This window comes from Anomaloglossus baeobatrachus, chromosome 4 (genome assembly GCF_048569485.1).
Source record: "Anomaloglossus baeobatrachus isolate aAnoBae1 chromosome 4, aAnoBae1.hap1, whole genome shotgun sequence".
In the NCBI taxonomy this organism is placed as follows: Eukaryota; Metazoa; Chordata; class Amphibia; order Anura; family Aromobatidae; genus Anomaloglossus; species Anomaloglossus baeobatrachus.
Window position 1 is genome coordinate 60555517 of NC_134356.1, and position 20800 is coordinate 60576316.

Genomic DNA, 20800 nt, shown 5'->3' on the forward strand with positions numbered 1-20800 from the left:
AGGGGCCCCACATAGCCCTCCATACAGAATAATTGGCCCCACATAGCCCTCCATACAGAATAAGGGGCCCCACATAGCCCTCCATACAGAATAATTGGCCCCACATAGCCCTCCATACAGAATAATACACCTCACATATCCAGACAGGATAATGGGTGCCACACAGTCCTCCATACAAAAAATTGGGCTCACTTTGCCCTCCATACAGGATAATGTGCAGCATAGTGGTGGATACCACTGCCTTTGCCACTACCCTGACAGTCTTAATAACAAGTTGTCTGATGAAGGCCACCTGGCTGAAACGTCACATGTTGCTTTAAGACTTATGGAATAAATTCTTCGTTTGTATCACCATTTGAGAGTGCCTTGTCTCTAATTCTCAGGTTATCTACAGTCAGGACTTCATTGCTGGTACCTGGCACCCCATCCAGAAAGATCAAAAAATATTAAAATATATTTGGACATTTTTTGTAATGTATTTTGTTGATATCTTAGTAAAGTGGATCCAAATTTGGGGGTTCATAATGTAATTGGAAAGTTATTTGGAAATTAATCTGGATTAAAATATTTATCATTTTATGGATTTTGTTCTACATTTCCAGACTGTGAGCAAGATGGTAATACAAAAAGCCAATTTGTCTATTATGTATAAATGCTCCGCTTACAACAAAGCCGGGAGAGACGAGAGGCTCGTATACTTCTACGTGACAAGTAAGTGGCTGCAGAAATATGCTGGAACAACTATAAGAGGAACGAGAGAAATTGGGTTGAAAATTGCACCATCTGTGGAGGGAGACATGGGAAGAAAGGGCAATATAACAAGTACAGGCATTCTTGAGCATATGTGCTGGGTTAAATCATGCGGACACATTATGGGGCAATATATTTTTTACTTAAAGGGAATCTCTCACCCTTTTTCAATTTTTTTTAGTTATTAATATGGGCATATAGGTAGCATAGAGATTAAATTAGCCATACCTCTATGCCTCCTGGATGAGGGATCGTTTTTCAAAAATCTTCTGTAAGATCTTCCATCTTCCAAGCTATGGCCCTGTGACAGGGTGTTTCAGGTGTGCATTAAAATACATCCACAGGTGTGTCTCTAATTAACTTAGATGTTGCCAATTAACCTATCAGAATCTTTCAAAGACATGACATCATCATATGGGCGGTCCCATATTGTTTAAAGGCATAGTTCTTACTTTTGGCTTTGCAGAAAGTAATAAAAATACCTTAAAACATTCTCTCTCTCTCTCTCTCTCTCTCATTATTCTGGTATTTGGCAAATATAAATAATATTGGTTCCTAATTGACCTAAGACGGGAAAGGTTTACTATGATTTCATGTCAGATAGTGAGAAAAACATGCAGATGTGTCTTTTTAGATAGTGTATGTAAACTGGTTTTAACTGTAATACCTATTATGCTAGTTTGGAGATGTGCATTATCAATATACAGCATTATATGGTATAGCTGCAAATTAAGCCCCCCCTAGTGGTAATCTCTCTGAAGAACATATTATAACACAATTGTTGACTGCGCCTCATTCCCTTTTATATTTAGTAGAAAAATGCTAATAAACCAAACCATTATTTTTTTGCACAATATCACTCTTCATCTCTTTTTAGCAATTCCAGATGGCTTTGCGATTGATCCTGAGCCTTCTAAGGAACCAATAGAGGGTCAGAACCTCAGTTTGAGCTGCCTGTCGGATAAGTACACGTATGAGAACATGCAGTGGTACCGACTGAACCTTCACACATTAAATGGTGCTGAGGGAAACCCACTTGTACTGGAATGTAAAAATATCCACCAGTATGCCGACCGCATGGAAGGAAAACTACAGCACCAAGAAGGATCGAGTAATGCAACTCTGATACTCAATATCCCCAAACTATCAATAAAGGATGAGGGGGCTTATGTCTGTGAAGTCCAAAACCGAAAAACTCGGGAGAAGCATTGTCAGAAGAAATACATATCGGTGCTTGGTGAGTAGAATATTGGCATTATGTAAAATATATGCAGGGCTACACTTTCCAGAAATAAAAGAGTTAAAAAAAACTATACTGACCAAGGAAAGGTTCTACTGGAAATCTGACATAACATACTATGATAAGAGCTATAAGGCTAATGGCATTTTTAGCATGTGCCACAGACGTTTAGCCAAATTCTGTGCACCTTTAGGCACCAGCAATTGAAATATTCTATCTGTTGCCCCCACCCCTGCCTTATGATGAATAACTGATCATGAGAAGGAAAACACAAGAAAATTGAACAAACCAAATCCTCAAAAAGTTGCTAAGGTATCCAAAAATGAAAATAGAAGAAGTAATTATACCGGCACCCAAAACCGTGAAAAAAACAATACCGAAGTAACACAAAATCTGTGATAAAACTAATAATACTAAAAATACTTAAAAACAATACAAACAATGACTTGATTAAAAATTAGGTGGGGAGAGCAAGAAACAGACGACATTGTGAGACTACAGACAGGGGCTTAAAGGGGTTGGCCACTACTTTTTTATTGATAGCCCATCTTTAGGCTAGGCATTTAATATCTGATCGTTGGTAGTGCAACACCCGGTCCTTCTACCGATCAACTGTTACCGACAGATATGTTTTTTCTGTTGTATTCGATCTTTTTGTACTAAAGGCGTCTCTGAACACTTCTAGTATTCTGAGCATGTCCAGTGCTATAAAACGGATCCGTGACCAGATGACATAAGATCTATTTTCCATAGATACAATGCAAAGTCACAACATTTCTCCACAAACACAGAGCACGCCAGCTCGAAGCAGCTCTTCCAAAATAGGTGGACCTGGAGAGTAGAGAGGGCATGCCTGCTTCCGCCCCACTGGAGAAGCAATTCTAGAGAGCTGCAGGGAGGAGCACGTCCCTGAGAAGATGCACCAAATTCATGAAATGCCATGCTACTCTTAATAAATTTTTGTCATCTTACTACAGTGAGATCTTAATTAAGACGGGTGTACACAATGCCACTCTGAATCTGTGAATGAATCAGCCCCTATGTGTTTTTTTTACTGTATATGTACTGGAACTTTTTATTTACGTTTTTATAATCCAAAATACATACAAAAATGAGAATAACTACTAAAAATATGAACTCAGCCTAAATTCAGCCTGAATAAAGTTGTTTAGGACTGAAATACTAAAGACCAGCTATAAAGAATTTTAGTTGATAGTTTTCATACTCCTTTTATTAGGGATGATCTGTAAAGTTTGGAGTTTGTACCAGACACCAGGTGTTTGGCGCTCGGACTCAAACACAGACTTTTAAAAGTTTGGTGTACAAGTATTGTTCGTCTGTTAATAAAGTTTGTTGAAAGACTTCAGCGCAGCCAATCAACAAGCTTTATTGCAGTCAGAACATGACTGTAGATTGCAGTGAAAAATAAACATTAAAAATAAATTACCTGGGCTCCCGCCTATTTTTGGTATTAACCGCAGGTAAAACAGCTATGGGCTGCAACTCTCAGCTGTCTGCTTAACTTTGGCTGGTTATGACGAATACAAGGGATCCCACTCCATTTTTTAAATTATTGGAAAGGGCTGGGTAAAGAGCCAGCATTGGTGTATCTAATGGATGTGCCACTTCTGGGGTGACTGCGTGCTTCTATTTCTAGGTTGAAAAGGGCCAAATAACCATAGGCCTCACAGCCTGAGAATACCAGCCCCCAGCTGTCTTCTTTACCTTGGCTGGTTATCAAAAATAGGGCGGAATCCATGCCTTTTTTGAATTATTTATCTAAATTATTTAAAAAAGCGTTGTGGTGTCCGCTCTATTTTTGACTACCAGCCAAGGTACAGACAGCTGAGGGTTGCAGCCCACAGCTGTCTGTTTCACCTGTATTGGCTAACAAAAATAGGTGGGAGCCCATGCTGTTTTTTTTGTTTGTTTTTTTAATTTATTTCCTACTAGCTGTACTACCTGGCTTCGCCCGGGTTAATAACTGTTGTTAACAAAATAGAATGTATTAACAAAAATTTATTCTGCACACAAAAACCACAAAACAAATAGATAGAAATGTAATTATTAAAAGGCAAAAACTAAGTTAATAGAAGCATTTCACAACATATATTTTAACACCACAGATATTCCACACTGGTTTAACTAAATTGGCCAAGTAATGTGCTCGGTCTGTCTCTTTCCCCGTCTGTCTCTTTCATCGTCTGTCTCTTTCACCGTCTGTCTCTTTCACCGTCTGTCTCTTTCACCGTCTGTCTCTGTCTGTCTCTTTCACTGTCTCTTTCCCTATCTGTCTCTCTGTCTGTCTCTGTCTGTCTCTCTGTCTGTCTCTGTCTGTCTCTCTCTATCCGTCTCCCCACCGACATCTTATTACCTCATATTTAAGCTTCTTATACTATGAATGTCTTTTGTTTCTATAGCAACCAATCACAGCTCCTACTAATAACCTGTAGTTCCAGGCTCCATTTACTTTAATGGAGCCATGTATTTTGGAGAGTAACTGTAAAGCGCGGGGTTACATTTTCCTGTCAAAACATAGTCTACGACGTTCCCTGGGTCACATGAGGTGCCTGTGCAAAAGTTCGTGATTGTAAATGCGAAGGTGCGGATACACTTTTCGTTTCACTTTTTCCCCATTATGTAGATAGGGGAAAAATTGATTGGTAAATTGGAACGCGTGGGGTTAAAATTTCGCCTCACAACATAGCCTATGACGCTCTCGGGGTCCAGATGTGTGAGTGTGCAAAATTTTGTGGCTGTAGCTGCGACAGTGCAGATACCAATCCCGGACACACACACACACACACACACACATACACACACACACACACACACACACACACACACACACACATACACACACACACAAACACATTCAGCTTTATATATTAGATTTACTTGTTCCATTTTGTAGCTTCCTAACCCTTACTATGAACATTTTACAGCCTTTTTACAGCTCAAATGATCTGGTCCACATTGACTTTTATGGGGTTTGGAGACCAGGGTCAAGTTCGGTCAAGTCCGGGTCTTCAACCAAACTTTTAACCAAAGTCCGGCCAGACCTGGTGAACCCAAACTTCCACGAGTCTGCATATTTTCTATCCTTATAAATATGTTCCTCAATCCACTTTCTCTACTTTTTCGAACAGAGAATTGGGTTAGGTAGGACTTATGCTATTTTGTTACTACAGTATATTATTCAAATGTTTGATATTAGGTCTAATTGTGGGTCTACAATGTGCTATAGGCTTAGTTACAAGACTTAATGCCATATTACGTGTAAAAAAAATTTTACGTAGCCTGTTTCTTCTCCTTTGTAGCACAGGAAGCTCCGTACTTTCGTTCTAACCTGACCGATAAGATGGTGAATGTCAGTGACTCCATGGTGATGGACTGTGACGCTGATGGTGCTCCCAGCCCAAGGATACTCTGGTATAAAAACAACAAGTTAGTGGAAGAAGTATCAGGTACAACAAATGGAAAATTAATTACTAGATCAATATCATTATTTTTGCAGCTATACAAGTAAAAGAAACACTGACAAGGTTGATTTTGGGCAAAATACTGCCTTATGCCTAATACAGGGCATCAATAACATTTCTGCTTAGGCACTACCAAAGTGTTTTATCATATCATTATAAGAACAGTGAAATATTACAAGGAGCAGGTCTTGCTGAGGAGGACCTGGTCTGTCCTGCACAGACAGCCCATTCATTTCAATGACCACTATGTAATCCTTAGTTTTTCCTGTGGAGGCGCTGCAGGAAGATTGAACACTTAATTCAAATTCATGATAAGCTTCAAGAAGGAATGGTTAAAAGTGAAAAATCCCATTAACATCAAAGAGCATATCTCACATATTGCCTCTTAGTGGCTGGTCAGTGTGAATTTTTTGAAGAGAACCTGTCAAAAGTGACCAGTTTTAACTACTGTTATATTCCTGCTGGTTCATGAATTTTCCGTGTTAGTGTTTTTGAAAATACGCCGTACAATTCAAAAGATATGGACCTTTTAAAGCAGTGCTAATTTTCATGGTTTTTACCAATAGGGTATGTCCCACAGGATCCTCTGGGGCGGGTCTTTAGGCTCCTCTACATTGTTACCCTGTGATTACCGCCTCTTGGTAAAGACCATAAAAATTAGCGCTTAAATAAGACCTATGGAATTGTATGGCAGATACACATAAAAACAAAAAGCTGAATACTCAGGGGAGCAGCAAAAATAATTTAAAGTTTTTCTCTAGGGAGAGACTAAAAATAAACAACTGTAGGAAACGTCATTGTATATACAGTACAGACCAAAAGTTTGGACAGACCTTCTCATTCATGCTGCTCTCAGATGAGGCAGCAAAAGCTGTTGACAATTTCCCTTTAAAACCATAATTCAGGTCCCCCTAACCAAGACCTATTTTTCTTTTATTATAGTATGTTTTCCTTGGGGAGACACCCAGCTGATTTTTGGAAACTCATACAGTACAGACCAAAAGTTTGGACACACCTCCTCATTCAAAGAGTTTTCTTTATTTTCATGACTCTAAAAATTGTAGATTCACATTCAAGACATCAAAACTATGAATGAAAACATGTGGAATGAAATACTTAAAGTGTGAAACAACTGAAAATATGTCTTATATTCTAGGTTCTTCAAAGTAGCCACCTTTTGCTTTGATTACGGCTTTGCACACTCTTGGCATTCTCTTGATGAGCTTCAAGAGGTAGTCACCGGAAATGGTCTTCCAACAGTCTTGAAGGAGTTCCCAGAGATGCTTAGCACTTGTGCGCCCTTTTGCCTTCACTCTGCGGTCCAGCTCACCCCAAACCATCTCGATTGGGTTCAGGTCTGGTGACTTTGGAGGCCAGGTCATCTGGCGTAGCACCCCATCACTCTCCTTCTTAGTCAAATAGCCCTTACAGAGTCTGGAGGTGTGTTTGGGGTCATTGTCCTGTTGAAAAATTAATGATGGTGCAACTAAACGCAAACAGGATGGAATAGCATGCCCCTGCAAGATGCTGTGGTAGCCATGCTGGATCAGTATGCCTTCAACTTTGAATAAATCCCCAACAGTGTCACCAGCAAAGCACCCCCACACCATCACACCTCCTCCTCCATGCTTCACGGTGGGAACCAGGCATGTAGAGTCCATCCGTTCACCTTTTCTACAAAGACACGGTGGTTGGATCCAAAGATCTCAAATTTGGACTCATCAGACCAAAGCACAGATTTCCATTGGTCTAATGTCCATTCCTTGTGTTCTTTAGCCCAAACAAGTCTCTTCTGCTTGTTGCCTGTCCTTAGCAGTGGTTTCCTAGCAGCTATTTTACCATGAAGGCCTGCTGCACAAAGTCTCCTCTTAAGTTGTTTCAGAGATGAGAAGGTGTGTCCAAAGTTTTGGTCTGTACTTTATATATATGGTAAATTCCTAAATACATTTAATTAGCAAAACAAATCATTATGCCAGGGAGGTATTCAGTATAAAATTACAATGGCAGCCGAAATCTATGAACATGTGTAATTTTAAAACTAAATAGGACTGAAAAATATGTCAATAATTGAAATGCAATATATGGATGATCCATATAAAATCCTGTTTTCTTTGCGCACCCATATACCTAAATACCTGACTCTCATTCAAAATACTGAAGAGAACAGTGCATGATATGACTTTTTTACACGGATATTCGGACCGCGTTACAAACTGTCATATGAATGACCCTATTAAATTATATTGGTTGGTGTGCTGTCAGCATGTTATCCAATTTTAAAAAGCGAACAGCACACATTTGTATAATATGCTCGTAGGGACAAGTCAATAAAGGTGAATTTTCAGGGCCTTTTCAGCTCCCAACCTCCCATCCTCTATTTTGGGTTCCCTTGTTTATTCCTGATGGACATGTGGGGAAATGACATAATTTTTATCAATAAAAAAAAGTGATGTTATCCCGGTTCCGATATTCATTGGACCATGAATCTGAAAATTCTATTTTTAATTGGTCCATGTAGAATGGGGCACTGTTCATGGTCACCTGGTAGCTCTAAAAATGTCAACCAGAAACAGACTTGATGCTGGCCACTCCATTTACCAGATCCCAGGGGTTGCCCTGGACTTAACCCCTGTACAGGGATCTGCACTTATACAGGGATCCCTGGGTTGGGGCCACGTATATGGCTGCTTTTGGTAGTACAAGCTGGTAACAAGAATAATCAAGTAGCCAGGTCAGAATAAGGCCGCCTACACACTGTGTTCCTCTCCCAGTTCATTGGTCCTGTCGGGTTTTCATCTGAACCCCCCGCAAAACGGGGTTCGGACGTATGCGCCAATGGGGTCACTGACTATAATGGCGCACACAGAGTCACCGTGTGCTTGGTGGTACACCATTTTTGGGAGTACACGCCTATTGGAAGTGGACACCCAGACTTGGTAGACTTCTTCAGGGTGTACACCTCCAGTAAGCGAATACTCCCGAAAATCGTGCCCGACGGTGACCCGTCTGCACCATTATAGTCATTGCCCCCGTCAGTGCATATGTTCGAAATTTTGCAGGAGGTTCGGATAGAGGCCCTGATGGACTAATGAACGAGGAGAGGAACGCAGTGTGAAAGCAGCCTTAGGGAGGAACAGGTAGGTACAAAATTGTCAGGGGAATAGTCAGAAAAGAAATATCAGGAATATCCACTAAAACACACGTGTGTCGCCCAGGGTTATGGGGTACTCGGTCCCAGGCAGTGTATTACTGGGGAATGTCAATTCGGTGGTGGCCGTTGCCCTGGGTGCTTTTTAATGGGGAGTATTTACAGGGGAGAATAAAGTCATTTGTGTGACGCCACCTGCGGGTTGCGGTTAATAGTGTGGAACTGCCGCTGCTGAAGTGGTTACTCCCAGGGCTGGTGGTAATGGCAGCTGTGGTGGTAAGCCTTCCGCAGGTAGCGCTGAGCCTGGGGGATGTATGATGGAGTAATAAGGGAGACCACACCGTGTACTGTAAACAACATTCTCTACTCACTCCGGACCCTTGGACGGCTGGCTCAGGTCCCTGTACTTCCAGTGCCAGTTGATGACTCAGTTGCTCTGTCCCCCCGGCATTCTCAGTGTGGTTGGGTCCTCATAGCGTGGAGCGTTTGGGCCCCGATTGTCCCTTTGCAGTGGCAGTCTCCTTCTCCATACGGCGGGCAGTGTGGACCCTATAGGGAGGTATGTGCCCGAACACTGATCCTTGCTTTACTGCTGATGCTGCCGGATTTGTGGGTCAGTGAGGTGCGTGCAGGTCCCCTCACTGTGCAGGTATTTGCCAGGCCGTCTGAAACTGTTGCCTGACCTAGCGCTCTGTGCCCCTTGTGTGCTCTGGTCCCAGCGGTACACAACCCAGCTCTCAGGCATGTCCGTGCACTTCACTGTGCACCACTGTTCTCTCTAGTCTGACTGCAGTACCCTCCCACCAGGCTGTCTAGTTCCCTGGTCAGGCTCCCCCCTCCAGGTGGCCCTTCCCCTTGTCTGACTAGGCAGTGCCCCCTGGTGTGGAGTGGTAACTACGATTTTGGTGTGTGTTGGTGTTGCTGGCACTGGTGTTCCAGGTCCCAGGGGGTAAGTCCTGCATCCCCGTGAGGACGCAGTTCCCTGTAGTTGTGACGCCCCTGGACTATCAGGTTGTCACAGGGTACTGTACAAGCTGCCCTTCTAACTAACTAAATGGTGTTGCCTCCAACAGTAAATCAAATCCTAGATACACTCTGCACCACACCCACCAGACAAACCAGTGGACGGCTTGAGTGGAATAGAGTCGCCCACCTGGGGGGTCAGGGAGCGGGGGTGAGGAGTGTAGTCAGAGTGTGAAGAGAAAACGACAGAAAAAAGGAAACGATCAAACATCCAATGCAATTTGAAAATATATATTTATTGGTGCAAGTGCAAGGCATGGGGATAAGCATACAAAGAGGGGCATACAACGGTGGGGTCAACCAACCACAATAGTGCTGACAATAATGATAATAATGGTGCATTATTGTCAGCACTATTGTGGTTGGTTGACACCACCGTTGTATGCCCCTCTTTGTATGCTTATCCCCATGCCTTGCACTTGCACCAATAAATATATATTTTCAAATTGCATTGGATGTTTGATCGCTTCCTTTTTTCTGTCGTTTTGTACGTTGTGCGATTTATCCAAAGGTCCCTATGTACCACGCACTACTAATATAATATATATTGAGTGTAAATTGGTTATATCACGATGGTGGAGTGGATGTTAAAAAGTATAATCATTATTAGAGTGTGAAGAGAGTCTGAGAGTTGAAGGAGTGTTGGGAAGTAGCCCTCGAGCTGTGAGGAGCTCAGAGGAAGTCGGGAGTGGCGACTCCTGAAGGAACTGTCTAGGTTGCAGACGGTGGTCTGGGGCTAGAGGAGTCGGACCCCCGGTCACAGGGGATTGTGGCAAGGTGCTTGGACCTGTCGTGGATGACAGCCCCTCAGCCTAGCACTATCACCGGTCCGGGACCAAAGGCACAACGGGGTACATGGACCCTAGGTCAGGGAGTAGCTTCAGACAACCCGACAATTCACCTGAGGAGAACGGAGCCTTTATGATCTGTCCCCACCCGCTCCAGAATTGGGGCATTAGCGCAACTAGGGGGATAGGACTTTCCAATCCAAAACGGTCCAGAAAATCCCAAGAGTGAGCCCTGAGAGCAATCTCCCATACTTAGCCATAGTAGCGAGCGGGGCCCGGCTAGTTCCATGCTACCGGGCCATCAAGTTGACTAAATGCCAGGAGGCAGGTCACAGATCACCAGGCAACACCATTGGGGACGGGACCCGGACGAGCTCCCCTCACCGGCAGCGGTACCCAGAGACTTGGTTTACCCGGCTGTCAGTATCTGCTTATGAACTGAGTGAGTACGAGAGTGACCCCTGCACCCCACGGCACCCCTCACCGAGTCCTAGGGCATCCCCCTACCCGTGGAGGGTTACAACACCTTGCTGCCCCACTCCATCACCCCGGGTACTCCCAACGGCAGTGGTGGTACTCCCCGAATTACCGTACACCACGGGTCTGGAGACCCTCGAGCAACAGCAAACCCGGATCCGAGCAGCTCGGCTGCTTCCATGGGGGTGGATCATAGTGCCCTGAGTGCTTCATGGGTGCTACACACCCACTGTGATACACAGAAGAGCTATTTAGCTAAAGCGGACAGTGTGATTCTCAGGGGCTTAAATAGTGGGGACAGCAGGAGGAAACACAAACTAGCTGGTATTTAATCCCAAAGCTTTGAGACTGGCCAGAGCCACGAGTCCCAGGATTAAAATAGCGCAACCAATAGTCGCCCTGTGTTGGAAATAAAGGGGATCGGCACCGGCACACGTCACATATTCACTGTGAATTCAAAAGTCATGATAATTACAATGAAAATAATCTGTACAAATTTTTCCAACATCCAAAAAATCATGGACAGATCCAATTTATTTTAAGGACAAGGGAAAAGAGTGTCCTGTATTTACGGACTGCGCAGGAATTTATGGACTATTGGTTACCCTGCATGGACTGTGTGTATAGGTTACTATGAAATGAAATGGGGATGTACATGTATTATGTAGAGACTTGAGGATGATGGTATCTTAGCCTCACACCGAGATGCCTTATGGGTAATTCAGTCCTGTGATACTTTACCATGCTTATAATTCTTCATCCTAATTTGCGTCTCGCATTATCTCACACAGGTATAGTACTGGGAAACCAGAACCACACACTGAGCATTCAGCGAGTCCGAGAAGAAGACGCTGGTGTATACCTCTGCTCCGCCTGTAACGAGAAGGGATGTGCAAATTCCTCCACCATCGTCTTTGTGGAAGGTGTTTCTAAAAGTCCAGTATTTTATATACTTCTCTTAAGAATGCTTACTGTATATTTCAATAGTTTCAATATAAATATTTTTTTATTGTTTTGACAATATGGACTACCCAATGGCTGATCAATTATTATCCCGATAAGTAGCTTCCGGGTTCTCCAGTTTCACCCTACACCCCAAAGACTTAAGCGGGCTTTACATGCTGCGACATCGCTAACGATGTCGCGAGTGATAGCACCCGCCCCCGTCGGTTGTGAGTCACGGGCAAATCGCTGCCTGTGGCGCACAACATTTCTTACACCCGTCACACACACTTACCTTCCTAGCAACGTCGCTGTGGCCAGCGAACCGCCTCCTCTCTAAAGGGGCGGTTCATGCGGCGTCACAGCAGCGTCACTAAGCGGCCGCCCAATAGAAGCGGAGGGGGCGGAGATGAGTGGGACGAACATCCCGCTCACCTCCTTCCTTCCTCATTGCGGGCGGCCGCAGGTACATTGTTGTTCGTCGTTCCCGGGGTGCACACGTAGCGATGTGTGCTGCCGCAGGAACGACGAACAACCTGCGTCTAGCGCAAGCAACGATATTTGGGATTAGAACGACGTGTCAACGATCAACGATTAGGTGAGCAATTTTGATCGTTAACGGTCGTTCTTGAGTTTCACATGCAACGACGTCGCCAACGAGGCTGGATGTGTGTCACGACTTCCGTGACCCCAACGACATCTCGTTAGTGATGTCGTTCCGTGTAAAGCCCCCTATACTGTTTGGGAGTTTAGATTGTGAGCCCCAATGGGAACAGTGATAAATCGCTATGGAATATGATGGCGCTGTATAAATTAGTATAATAAATGAACATGGATCTATCATGTAGGGGATGGTTGGATTCCAATCATGTCTAATGCAATTTGCTGTCTACAATTGCACACACATATATAGTTGGCGATCAAATGCTTGTTCCACCAACAGCTATTTTTTATGACCTTTTACCCCTTACACATCCCAAATACCATTTTTCCCTTGTTATCCGCCATCAGGCAAGAGTTGAGCCACCTCCATACATATTAGATGGGCAGTTTTAGCCAACATTTGTCTAATGTATGTGGCCACCTTAAATAGAATCTGTCATTACGTTTTTGTCCCTACGTAGAGACAGAGACCCTGATTCCAGTGATGTGTCACTTTCTGGGATGCTTGCTATAGTTTTGATAAAATCACAGTTTTATTAGCAAGAGATTATCACTAGAGGGCTAGTCAACCTGCTGCCAGGCTGTTCTCCATATTACTGAGTTCTGAATAACCCCAGCCCCGGTACTGATTGGCAGCTTTCTGCCAATGCACAGTGTACACAGAAAGCTGTCCATCAGAGGTGTGGGTGGAGTTATATAGAGCTCAACATTCAGAGAACTGGTAGATCTGCATCAGATCAAACATTGTTTTATCAAAACTGCAGCAAGCAACCCAGTATGTGACACATCGCTGGAATTTCGGTCTCTGTCTGCTGCTCTCACATGGGGTGCAAAAAACTGGTGACAGATTCCCTTTAAGTGGCTACATCTGGTCTACCTGGGAAAAATGAATACTCTGTCCATTACCTAGTTCAGGGCCTGAGTGGGCCAGGGATGACCCTAGGTCATGCACAAAATCTGTCAATTACCCAGAGATTTGTTGTAGCTGTGAAAAACAAGCAACATATTTTGTTTTAATCTCATAATTTTTGGTTCTTTCATATTACACAATTAGCTGAGCAAATCGTAGACCCATCAGCATTATTTCCTTTTATCCTTGCTGCAGGTACTGATGACAAAACTAATGTTGAGATTGTGATTCTCATTGGCACTGGAGTGATTGCTGTTTTTTTCTGGATCCTGCTCATCCTCATCTTTTGTAACATCAAAAGGGTGAGTAGTCATCATGCAATTTCCAAATAGTTTGTTGTGATATTATTTACATCATCTTGCAAAAGTATTGACACCCTTGTTAATGTTGCAAAACTTGGCTCTACAAGACATACAGTAATGGCCAAAAGTGTTGGCCCCCTTGAAATAGTTCCAGAAAATTAAGTATTTGTCGCAGAAATGATTGCAATTAAACATGTTTATTTCCTTTGTGTTTATTGGAACAAAAAAAAAAGTAGAAGAAAAAAAAAATGGACCAGACAAAATTGTGGGTAAACAACTTTGTTTCAAGCATGTGAATGCTCGTTATGCTCGAACTCACTTGTGGCAAGTAACAGGTGTGGGCAATATGAAAATAATGTGTACCGCCCCAGCGCCAGCAGCCGGGCTGCTGCTTGGATCCGGATTTGCGGTGGCTCAAGGGGTCTCCAAACCCGAGGGTCGCGCGGACACTCGAAGTGAAAAGGGGAGTATTTACAGGGGATTTTGGTGATTAGAGTTTGTGACGCCACGCACGGTGTGTGGTAAGGTGGAATACCACCGTTGCTGTAAGGAGCGCCCGGTGGCAATGGGAAGGCAGCAAGGTGTTTAACCCCTCCATGGGTAGGGGGAAAGTGCCCCGGGGCTTGGTGGTAGTGGTGAGGGGGGAGCACCGTTGGTGAGGAAAGGGTCACTGCGTACTCACTCAGTCCAATAACGCTGACACCGACAACTTGTAAACCGAAATTCTGAGCACTGCTACAGCAAGGAGGGAGCACGTTGGGGTCCCGTGCCCGATGGTGTTGCTTGTTAGCCTGTGATCTTTGCCTTGGCACTGTTGTCGCGGGCGGCGGGGCACTGCGCTCACCACGCTCGGGTCCGGCGCTGCTGCTGCTGCTGCTCGGTGTCTCGAGCGGTGGGCTGGATCCGGGGACTCGAGCGGCGCTCCTCGCCCGTGAGTGAAAGGGGCGGTTTGTTGGGGTTTGGGATGTCGGTTTGTGATGCCACCCACGGTGTGTGGTGAGGTTGGGGCACCACCGCTGCTCTGTACGGGGATCCCGGGAGCGATGACAGGGAGCAGCTGGGATGTTTCTCTCCCCTCCGTGGGTAGAGGATTTTGGTAGTCCCGGGGCCCGGAGTTGTTGTCCGGTCGGTGGATTGCGGGGCCTGGCCAGGTGCAGGGTTGCGGGGCAGCGCAGTGCCAGACGGCACGGTGGTACTTACTCAGCTAGTAATGCACACGGAGTCTCTGGTAAAACAAACGGCTGGATGGACGAGTCCCACAGACGGCTGCGACGGTCACTCCCGGTAGGTTGGCGGTAACTGTCTCTCCCTGCACCGGTGTTATGTTCTCGGCCCCGATGGCTTCCCACCGGTAACCCGCTCCCCAGCGGTAGGTTGGCTAAGGGAGCCCTTGTTTGCCCGCAGGCTCTGGCCCTGGGAGCTCTAGCTCTGGCGGTAGCTTTCTCTCCCTCACGGTTTGGACGGTTGCCTTCAGTCGGGTCTTTACTGCTGGGAAACCCCGGAGGTTCCCGTTGCTGACGGATTTGACTGGTTTAACGGTGACTCCTAGCCTGTCGGGGTCCGTAGGCCCTGCCGGATGGTGCTGGCTTCTCTTCGCTCCCCGATCCGGTACCGGCGGGCCACCGCCCGTCCCCGGTCCTTACGGTTGTGCGTCAAGCGGCCTCTCCTGCAGACAGTCACCACCGTCTGCCAACCTTGCTGTCAGGTGCCCGGGCCATGTACCCAGACACGGGCAGTCAGTTCCTCCACTACCACTTCCCTGACTCTCACTCTCAACTCAACTCCACTCAACTGCTTCCTTTTCCCGCCTCCAGGACTGTGAACTCCTCGGTGGGTGGAGCCAACCGCCTGGCTCCGCCCCACCTGGTGTGGACATCAGCCCCTGGAGGGAGGCAACAAGGATTTGTGTCTGACTTTGATGTTCCTAACCGGGGTGTGGGGTGTGTTGTTGCAGTACCTGTGACGTCCTGGCTTGTCCAGGGCGCCACACTGTCTTCATTAGTTGGCCCCTGTAGTATACAACTAGTCGGGTCCCGCTCACCTGTATGGCTAACGGAGTGAGCTTGCTCTCAGGGTTCACGCTTGGGATTTTCTGGACTGTATTTTGGGAAAGTCCTATCCCCTTCGTTGCGCTAGTACCCCGATTTTGGAGTGGGTGGAGGTCGAGTCTTGAAGGCCTCGTTCTCGTTGGGTAAATTACCAGGACGCGTGAAGCTACTTCCCGGCCTAGGGTCCACATACCCTGTCGTGCCCTGGCCCCTGCCCGGAGATGGCTCAAGGCCTCCGGCTGCCCTGTTCGGCAGTTCCGTGCCCCTTGACACGATTCTCTGCGACCGGGGTTCCAGCTCCTACCAGGCCCAGACCAACGTCTGCCACCTAGTAACTGAGGAGCCCAGCTCCCTGACCTCTCCTCTCGAGACTCACCACTCAACTCCTTTGTGACCTCTCCTCTTGAGAGTTACTCCACAACTGACTGTCTCCTGACACTCCTGACCTCCCCTTAACCAGCCCCCCCAAGTGGCCAGCCCTATTCCCTTCAGGCTGTCCATTGGTGTGTCTGGTGGGTGTGGTGCAGAGTATTTCTAGGATTTTGATTAGCTTGTTCTCAGCAACACCACAGGCCAGGGACCCGTAACCAAGGAGGATTGGATATCATGCAGAAGGGCAGATTGCACAATACCCTGTGACGACCTGATAGGCCAGGGCGTCACAGATGCCTGAAACCAGATAAAAAGGGAAGAGGTTAACTCAATTTTTGCATTTTGTGTCTGTCACACTAAGCATAGACAACAGAAAGAAGAGAAGAAAACTGTCTGAGGACTTGAGAAACAAAACTGTTGAAAAATATCATCTCAAGGTTACAAGTCCATCTCCAGAGATCTTGATGTTTCTTTGTCCACCGTTCGTAACATAATCAAGATGTTTACAACCCATGGAATTGTAGTTAATCTACCTGGATGTGGATGGCAGAGAAAACTAGATGAAAGTTTGAAACACAGGATAGCCTGGATGGTGGATAAGCAGCCCAAATCAAGTTCCAAAGAAATTCAAACTGTCCTGCTGGCTCAGGGTGCGTCAGTGTCAGCGTGAACTATCCATCGACATTTGAATTAAATAAAATACTATGGCAGGAGACCCAGGAGGACCCCACTGCTGACACAGAAACATGAAAAAGTTAGACTGTATTTTGCCAAAATGTACATGAGCAAGCCAAAATCCTTCTGGGAAAGTGTCTTGTGGACAGATGAGAACAAGATAGAGTTTTTTTGGCAAAGCACATCATTCTACTAGTTACAGAAAACAGAATGAGGTCACAATGAGAAGTACACAGGACCTAAAAATATGGCGGAGGTTTGAAGATGATTTGTGGTTGTTTTGCTGCCTCTGACCCTGGTTGCCTTGACTGTGTGCAAAGCATCATCATATCTGAAGATTACCAAAGGATTTTGGGTGGTAATGTAGTGCCCAGTGTCAGAAAGCTGGGTTTGCTTCCTAAATCATGGGTCTTCCAACAGGACAATGACCCCAAATATACTTCAAGAAGCCCCCAGAAATGGATGGAAACAAATCGATGGAGAATTCTGAAGTGGCAGCAATCAGTCCAGATCTAAACCCCATTGGACACCTGTGGAGAGATCTTACCATTGTTGCTGGGAGAAGGAGCCTTCAAATATGAGAGACCTGGAGTAGTTTGCAAAACAAGAGTCCAATTTCCAGTTGAGAGGTGTAAGAACCTTGTTGGTTATAGGAAGCCATTGATTGCAATTATTTATTGCAAAGGCTGTGCAATCAAATATTAATTTGAAGAGACTAATAATTTTGACCAGCCCATTTTTGGTGTTTTGTGCGAAATTATGTCCAGTTTGCCTTTTTTTCTATATTTTTCTGTTATTCTAATACACACAAAGAAAATAAACACATGCATAACAAAATGTGAAATTGCAATAATTTTCTGGTACAAATACTTAATGAAGAAAATGTTCTGGACCAGCTTCAATGGTGCCAACGCTTTCGGCCATGACTGTAAAAGGGTACATTAATTCATAAACATAGCAGAAGATAACAGTAACAGTGCTCCTTTGGTAAAGGTTTCCCTTCTACAATTTTCTGGAATTCAATATCTTCAACAAGTAAAGAAAGCTCCAAGGAAGATTTGGCCTTTATTCTGCAACCTGTGCAACACTACAAAACTCAGGGCAATTAGGACATGCCTGGAAATTTGCTGCAGCCAGAAAGCTACAGGGTTGAGGTCACTGACTTTTCTGTTATTGATAATCTTGTTTTCAGCTTTTCCTACAATGCTATGGAATAATATACATAATCTAAAATTATTGTGCATTAAAATTTTGTATTTATACCCTCAGCCCAGCCACAGTGAGATAAAGACTGGATACCTTTCCATCATCATGGATCCTGGTGAGGTGCCCTTGGAAGAACAATGTGAATATCTTCCTTATGACTCAAGCAAGTGGGAGTTTCCCAGAGACAGGCTGAGACTTGGTAAGAAAGATATACGGTACTTTACCCCATTAATGGACTACTGACTATAGCCTACTAAGACTGGTTCACATATTTGACATTCACTGTCTGAGTATGGACCATGATGTCTAACCAGCTACTGGTCTTGACCCTAAGGCAACAATTTATTAGGCAGACATGACACGGTTGAGTTCGAGTCATGAAACCTGTGGCAATCCGGATATCGTATTCCATATTCGGACAGTAAATGTTGAAATTGTGAAACTAACCTTACCATATGATACAGTCTGGATTGTCCTATCTGGACTCAGGTTACTAATTGGGATTGTTGTTCATATCAACACAAACATAGAATATAAAAATGTCTGGTTATATTAAAGAAGCTCTCCCAGGATGTTTTCTTGTTCATTAAATCTGTATATACACACATAGTGTACTGTGAGTGTGTAACGGGGTGCCAGGGGTGCCTCCGGTCTTGTAGTCGTGGCCCTTGCTGACAGGCTTCCCCCTGGTTCCACCGTCACTTTGGGGACAGGAGAGGTCTTGGTGGGGCAGAGTGTGGTGGTGCAGGTGTTGTCCGGCGCACAAACACTCTTCAGGCATGGTTCAATGCAAATAACAAACATGTTTTATTCTTCGCAAGTCTCCACACGTGGCAGTAACAAAACACAGTGCTGTGGCGTTTTCTTTAGCTGAGGGAAAGCCTGCCCTAGCGTCCCCTCAAGTGGGTGACTTGCCTGACTACTCCTCTTCGCCCGGCTCCCACTTCTAGCTACCCACAGCCCGGACCCACACCAGACTGCTTCACCCTACGAGGTTACGCCCGCTCCTGTTCTCTCCGGCTTCCCTGAACTTCAGCTGCCACACTCTGCCCCCGGCTGTTCCTTCTTCTTTCCTGTCCCAGAGACAACTGCCTGTGTCACACACTTTCTTCCCTCCTAAACTGCCGGCTCCTCCTTCCCAATGTGGGGACAGCCGTCCCACCCGGCCACTAGGGGGTACCCTAACTCAGCATACATACATACAATATAAAACATTTTTATTAATAACGTTTCCGGGTTAACTAGGCTTCTCTGTGAGGGGTCTGCCCACCCCTTACACACCTCCCCTCTTTAAGCCTGAGCCTCCCGGCAAGGCTCCAATCTAAAATTACAACTTTTAAAACCACACAATACATGTTCAATCAACTGCGAACCTGTCCAGCGCCCGGAGGCTTAGCAGCGCTCCCGGTCTTTGGTGTGCCCGGAGGCTTAGCAGCTCTCCCGGTCTTTGGTGTGCCCGGAGGCTTAGTAGCGCTCCCGGTCTTTGGTGGTCAACGCAGGAACACGAAACTTCTCTTTTTCCATGACGCGGAGGAGCCCCTGGCTCAGTCCAGCAAGCAGGCTCTCTCCGGAATCAGCAACTTGAACATAAAACTTTCTCCGGCTTAAACACGCCGGCATCAAACAAAACAAAACAGGCCCGCCATCTTCCGGTCTTGATACTTATTCCGGGTGGTAGGCCCGTTGCCACTCAGCTCTCTGGGCTTGGATATATTCCGACAGGGACTGCCCGGGTAATCGGCGCAGCCTCCGGAACGGCTCATGACTGATGAGCTGCTCCGCTGGTTCAACCTCCGGCTTGGGCTCCTCAGCCTCCGACGGAGGTGAGGGGGTCGCTGCGCGGGACGGTGGCGGGCTGCCCATAACAATCATCGGATGGGTAGTAATGTTCTGGTTAATCGCCAGCACCGGCGAGGTTCCCTTCTCCGGGACGGTACTCTGCACGGGCATGACTGCCGGAGCTACAGCTACGGTATGTCGGGGTCGGGAGGCTTCAGCCAGCACCGGTCTTCGTTGCGATTGTCGCCGGGCCTGGTGTTCTTCCCATTCTACCTCCTGCTGCCATTGGGCAGCCTCCTGCTCGGTGGGCGTACGATGCACCCCCACCGCAAACAAGCCCCGGCAGCCCACTTCCCTCAGGAATCGTACCTTTTCCCCTGGGTACAGGGTATGCAGCCGCTGTGGGAGGCCTTCTGTATCCAGGTTGACGCGATTGTAAAAATAATCGTCACCGGTTTCTCCATCTCGGATAAAGCCATATCCCTCTCTCTGATTAAATTTGACGACCACTCCGGTGGTATACTGGCCCTCAAACTCTTCGCCGCGGGGACCCGCCATGATCTCCCGGGCGACGGTTTCAGCGAGCAGCCGCTCTTGCACTGGGTCCGGCTCAGGTGACAGGGATCTTCGGGTCGGTAGGGGAGACGGCAGCACCGGATCCCAGTAGAAACCCCAGTCGTCTCTCTCCAACTTCCGAGCGTATGTCTCCGCCGGAACCCGGATTTGACTAGGTGTTTCAGACCCCACCGCGGCTGGCGGGGGTCTCTCTGGGCAGGGATATGGGGCTCCCAGCATCCGGCTCCCCGACGGTAGTTGGGTGGCGTAGGTCGCCCAGACCTCTGTTGTGGTCGCACCGGTCTCCGCGTCCCACGTTGTGAGCCAAGTCACCCTTGTGGCTTGTCCCAGTCCTCCGGGTACAGCCGGCAAGTAGGCAGGGAATCCCTCCGCGGACACCACCTGCTTCTGACGGCTCTCGTCCAAATTCTCCATTTTTT

The 20800-nt window shown here is 46.2% G+C and overlaps 1 protein-coding gene across 1 annotated transcript in view; it reads left to right on the forward strand.

The window, feature by feature from the left end:
• The window catches only part of FLT4 (fms related receptor tyrosine kinase 4), a 318524-nt gene that overhangs the window by 233998 nt on the left and 63726 nt on the right, over nucleotides 1-20800 (forward strand). The window contains exons 12-17 of the mRNA XM_075344371.1: nucleotides 603-711; nucleotides 1628-1987; nucleotides 5311-5457; nucleotides 11700-11831; nucleotides 13619-13725; nucleotides 18090-18225. Coding sequence (XP_075200486.1) covers nucleotides 603-711; nucleotides 1628-1987; nucleotides 5311-5457; nucleotides 11700-11831; nucleotides 13619-13725; nucleotides 18090-18225 — 991 coding nt within the window. The remainder of the gene's footprint in view (nucleotides 1-602; nucleotides 712-1627; nucleotides 1988-5310; nucleotides 5458-11699; nucleotides 11832-13618; nucleotides 13726-18089; nucleotides 18226-20800) is intronic.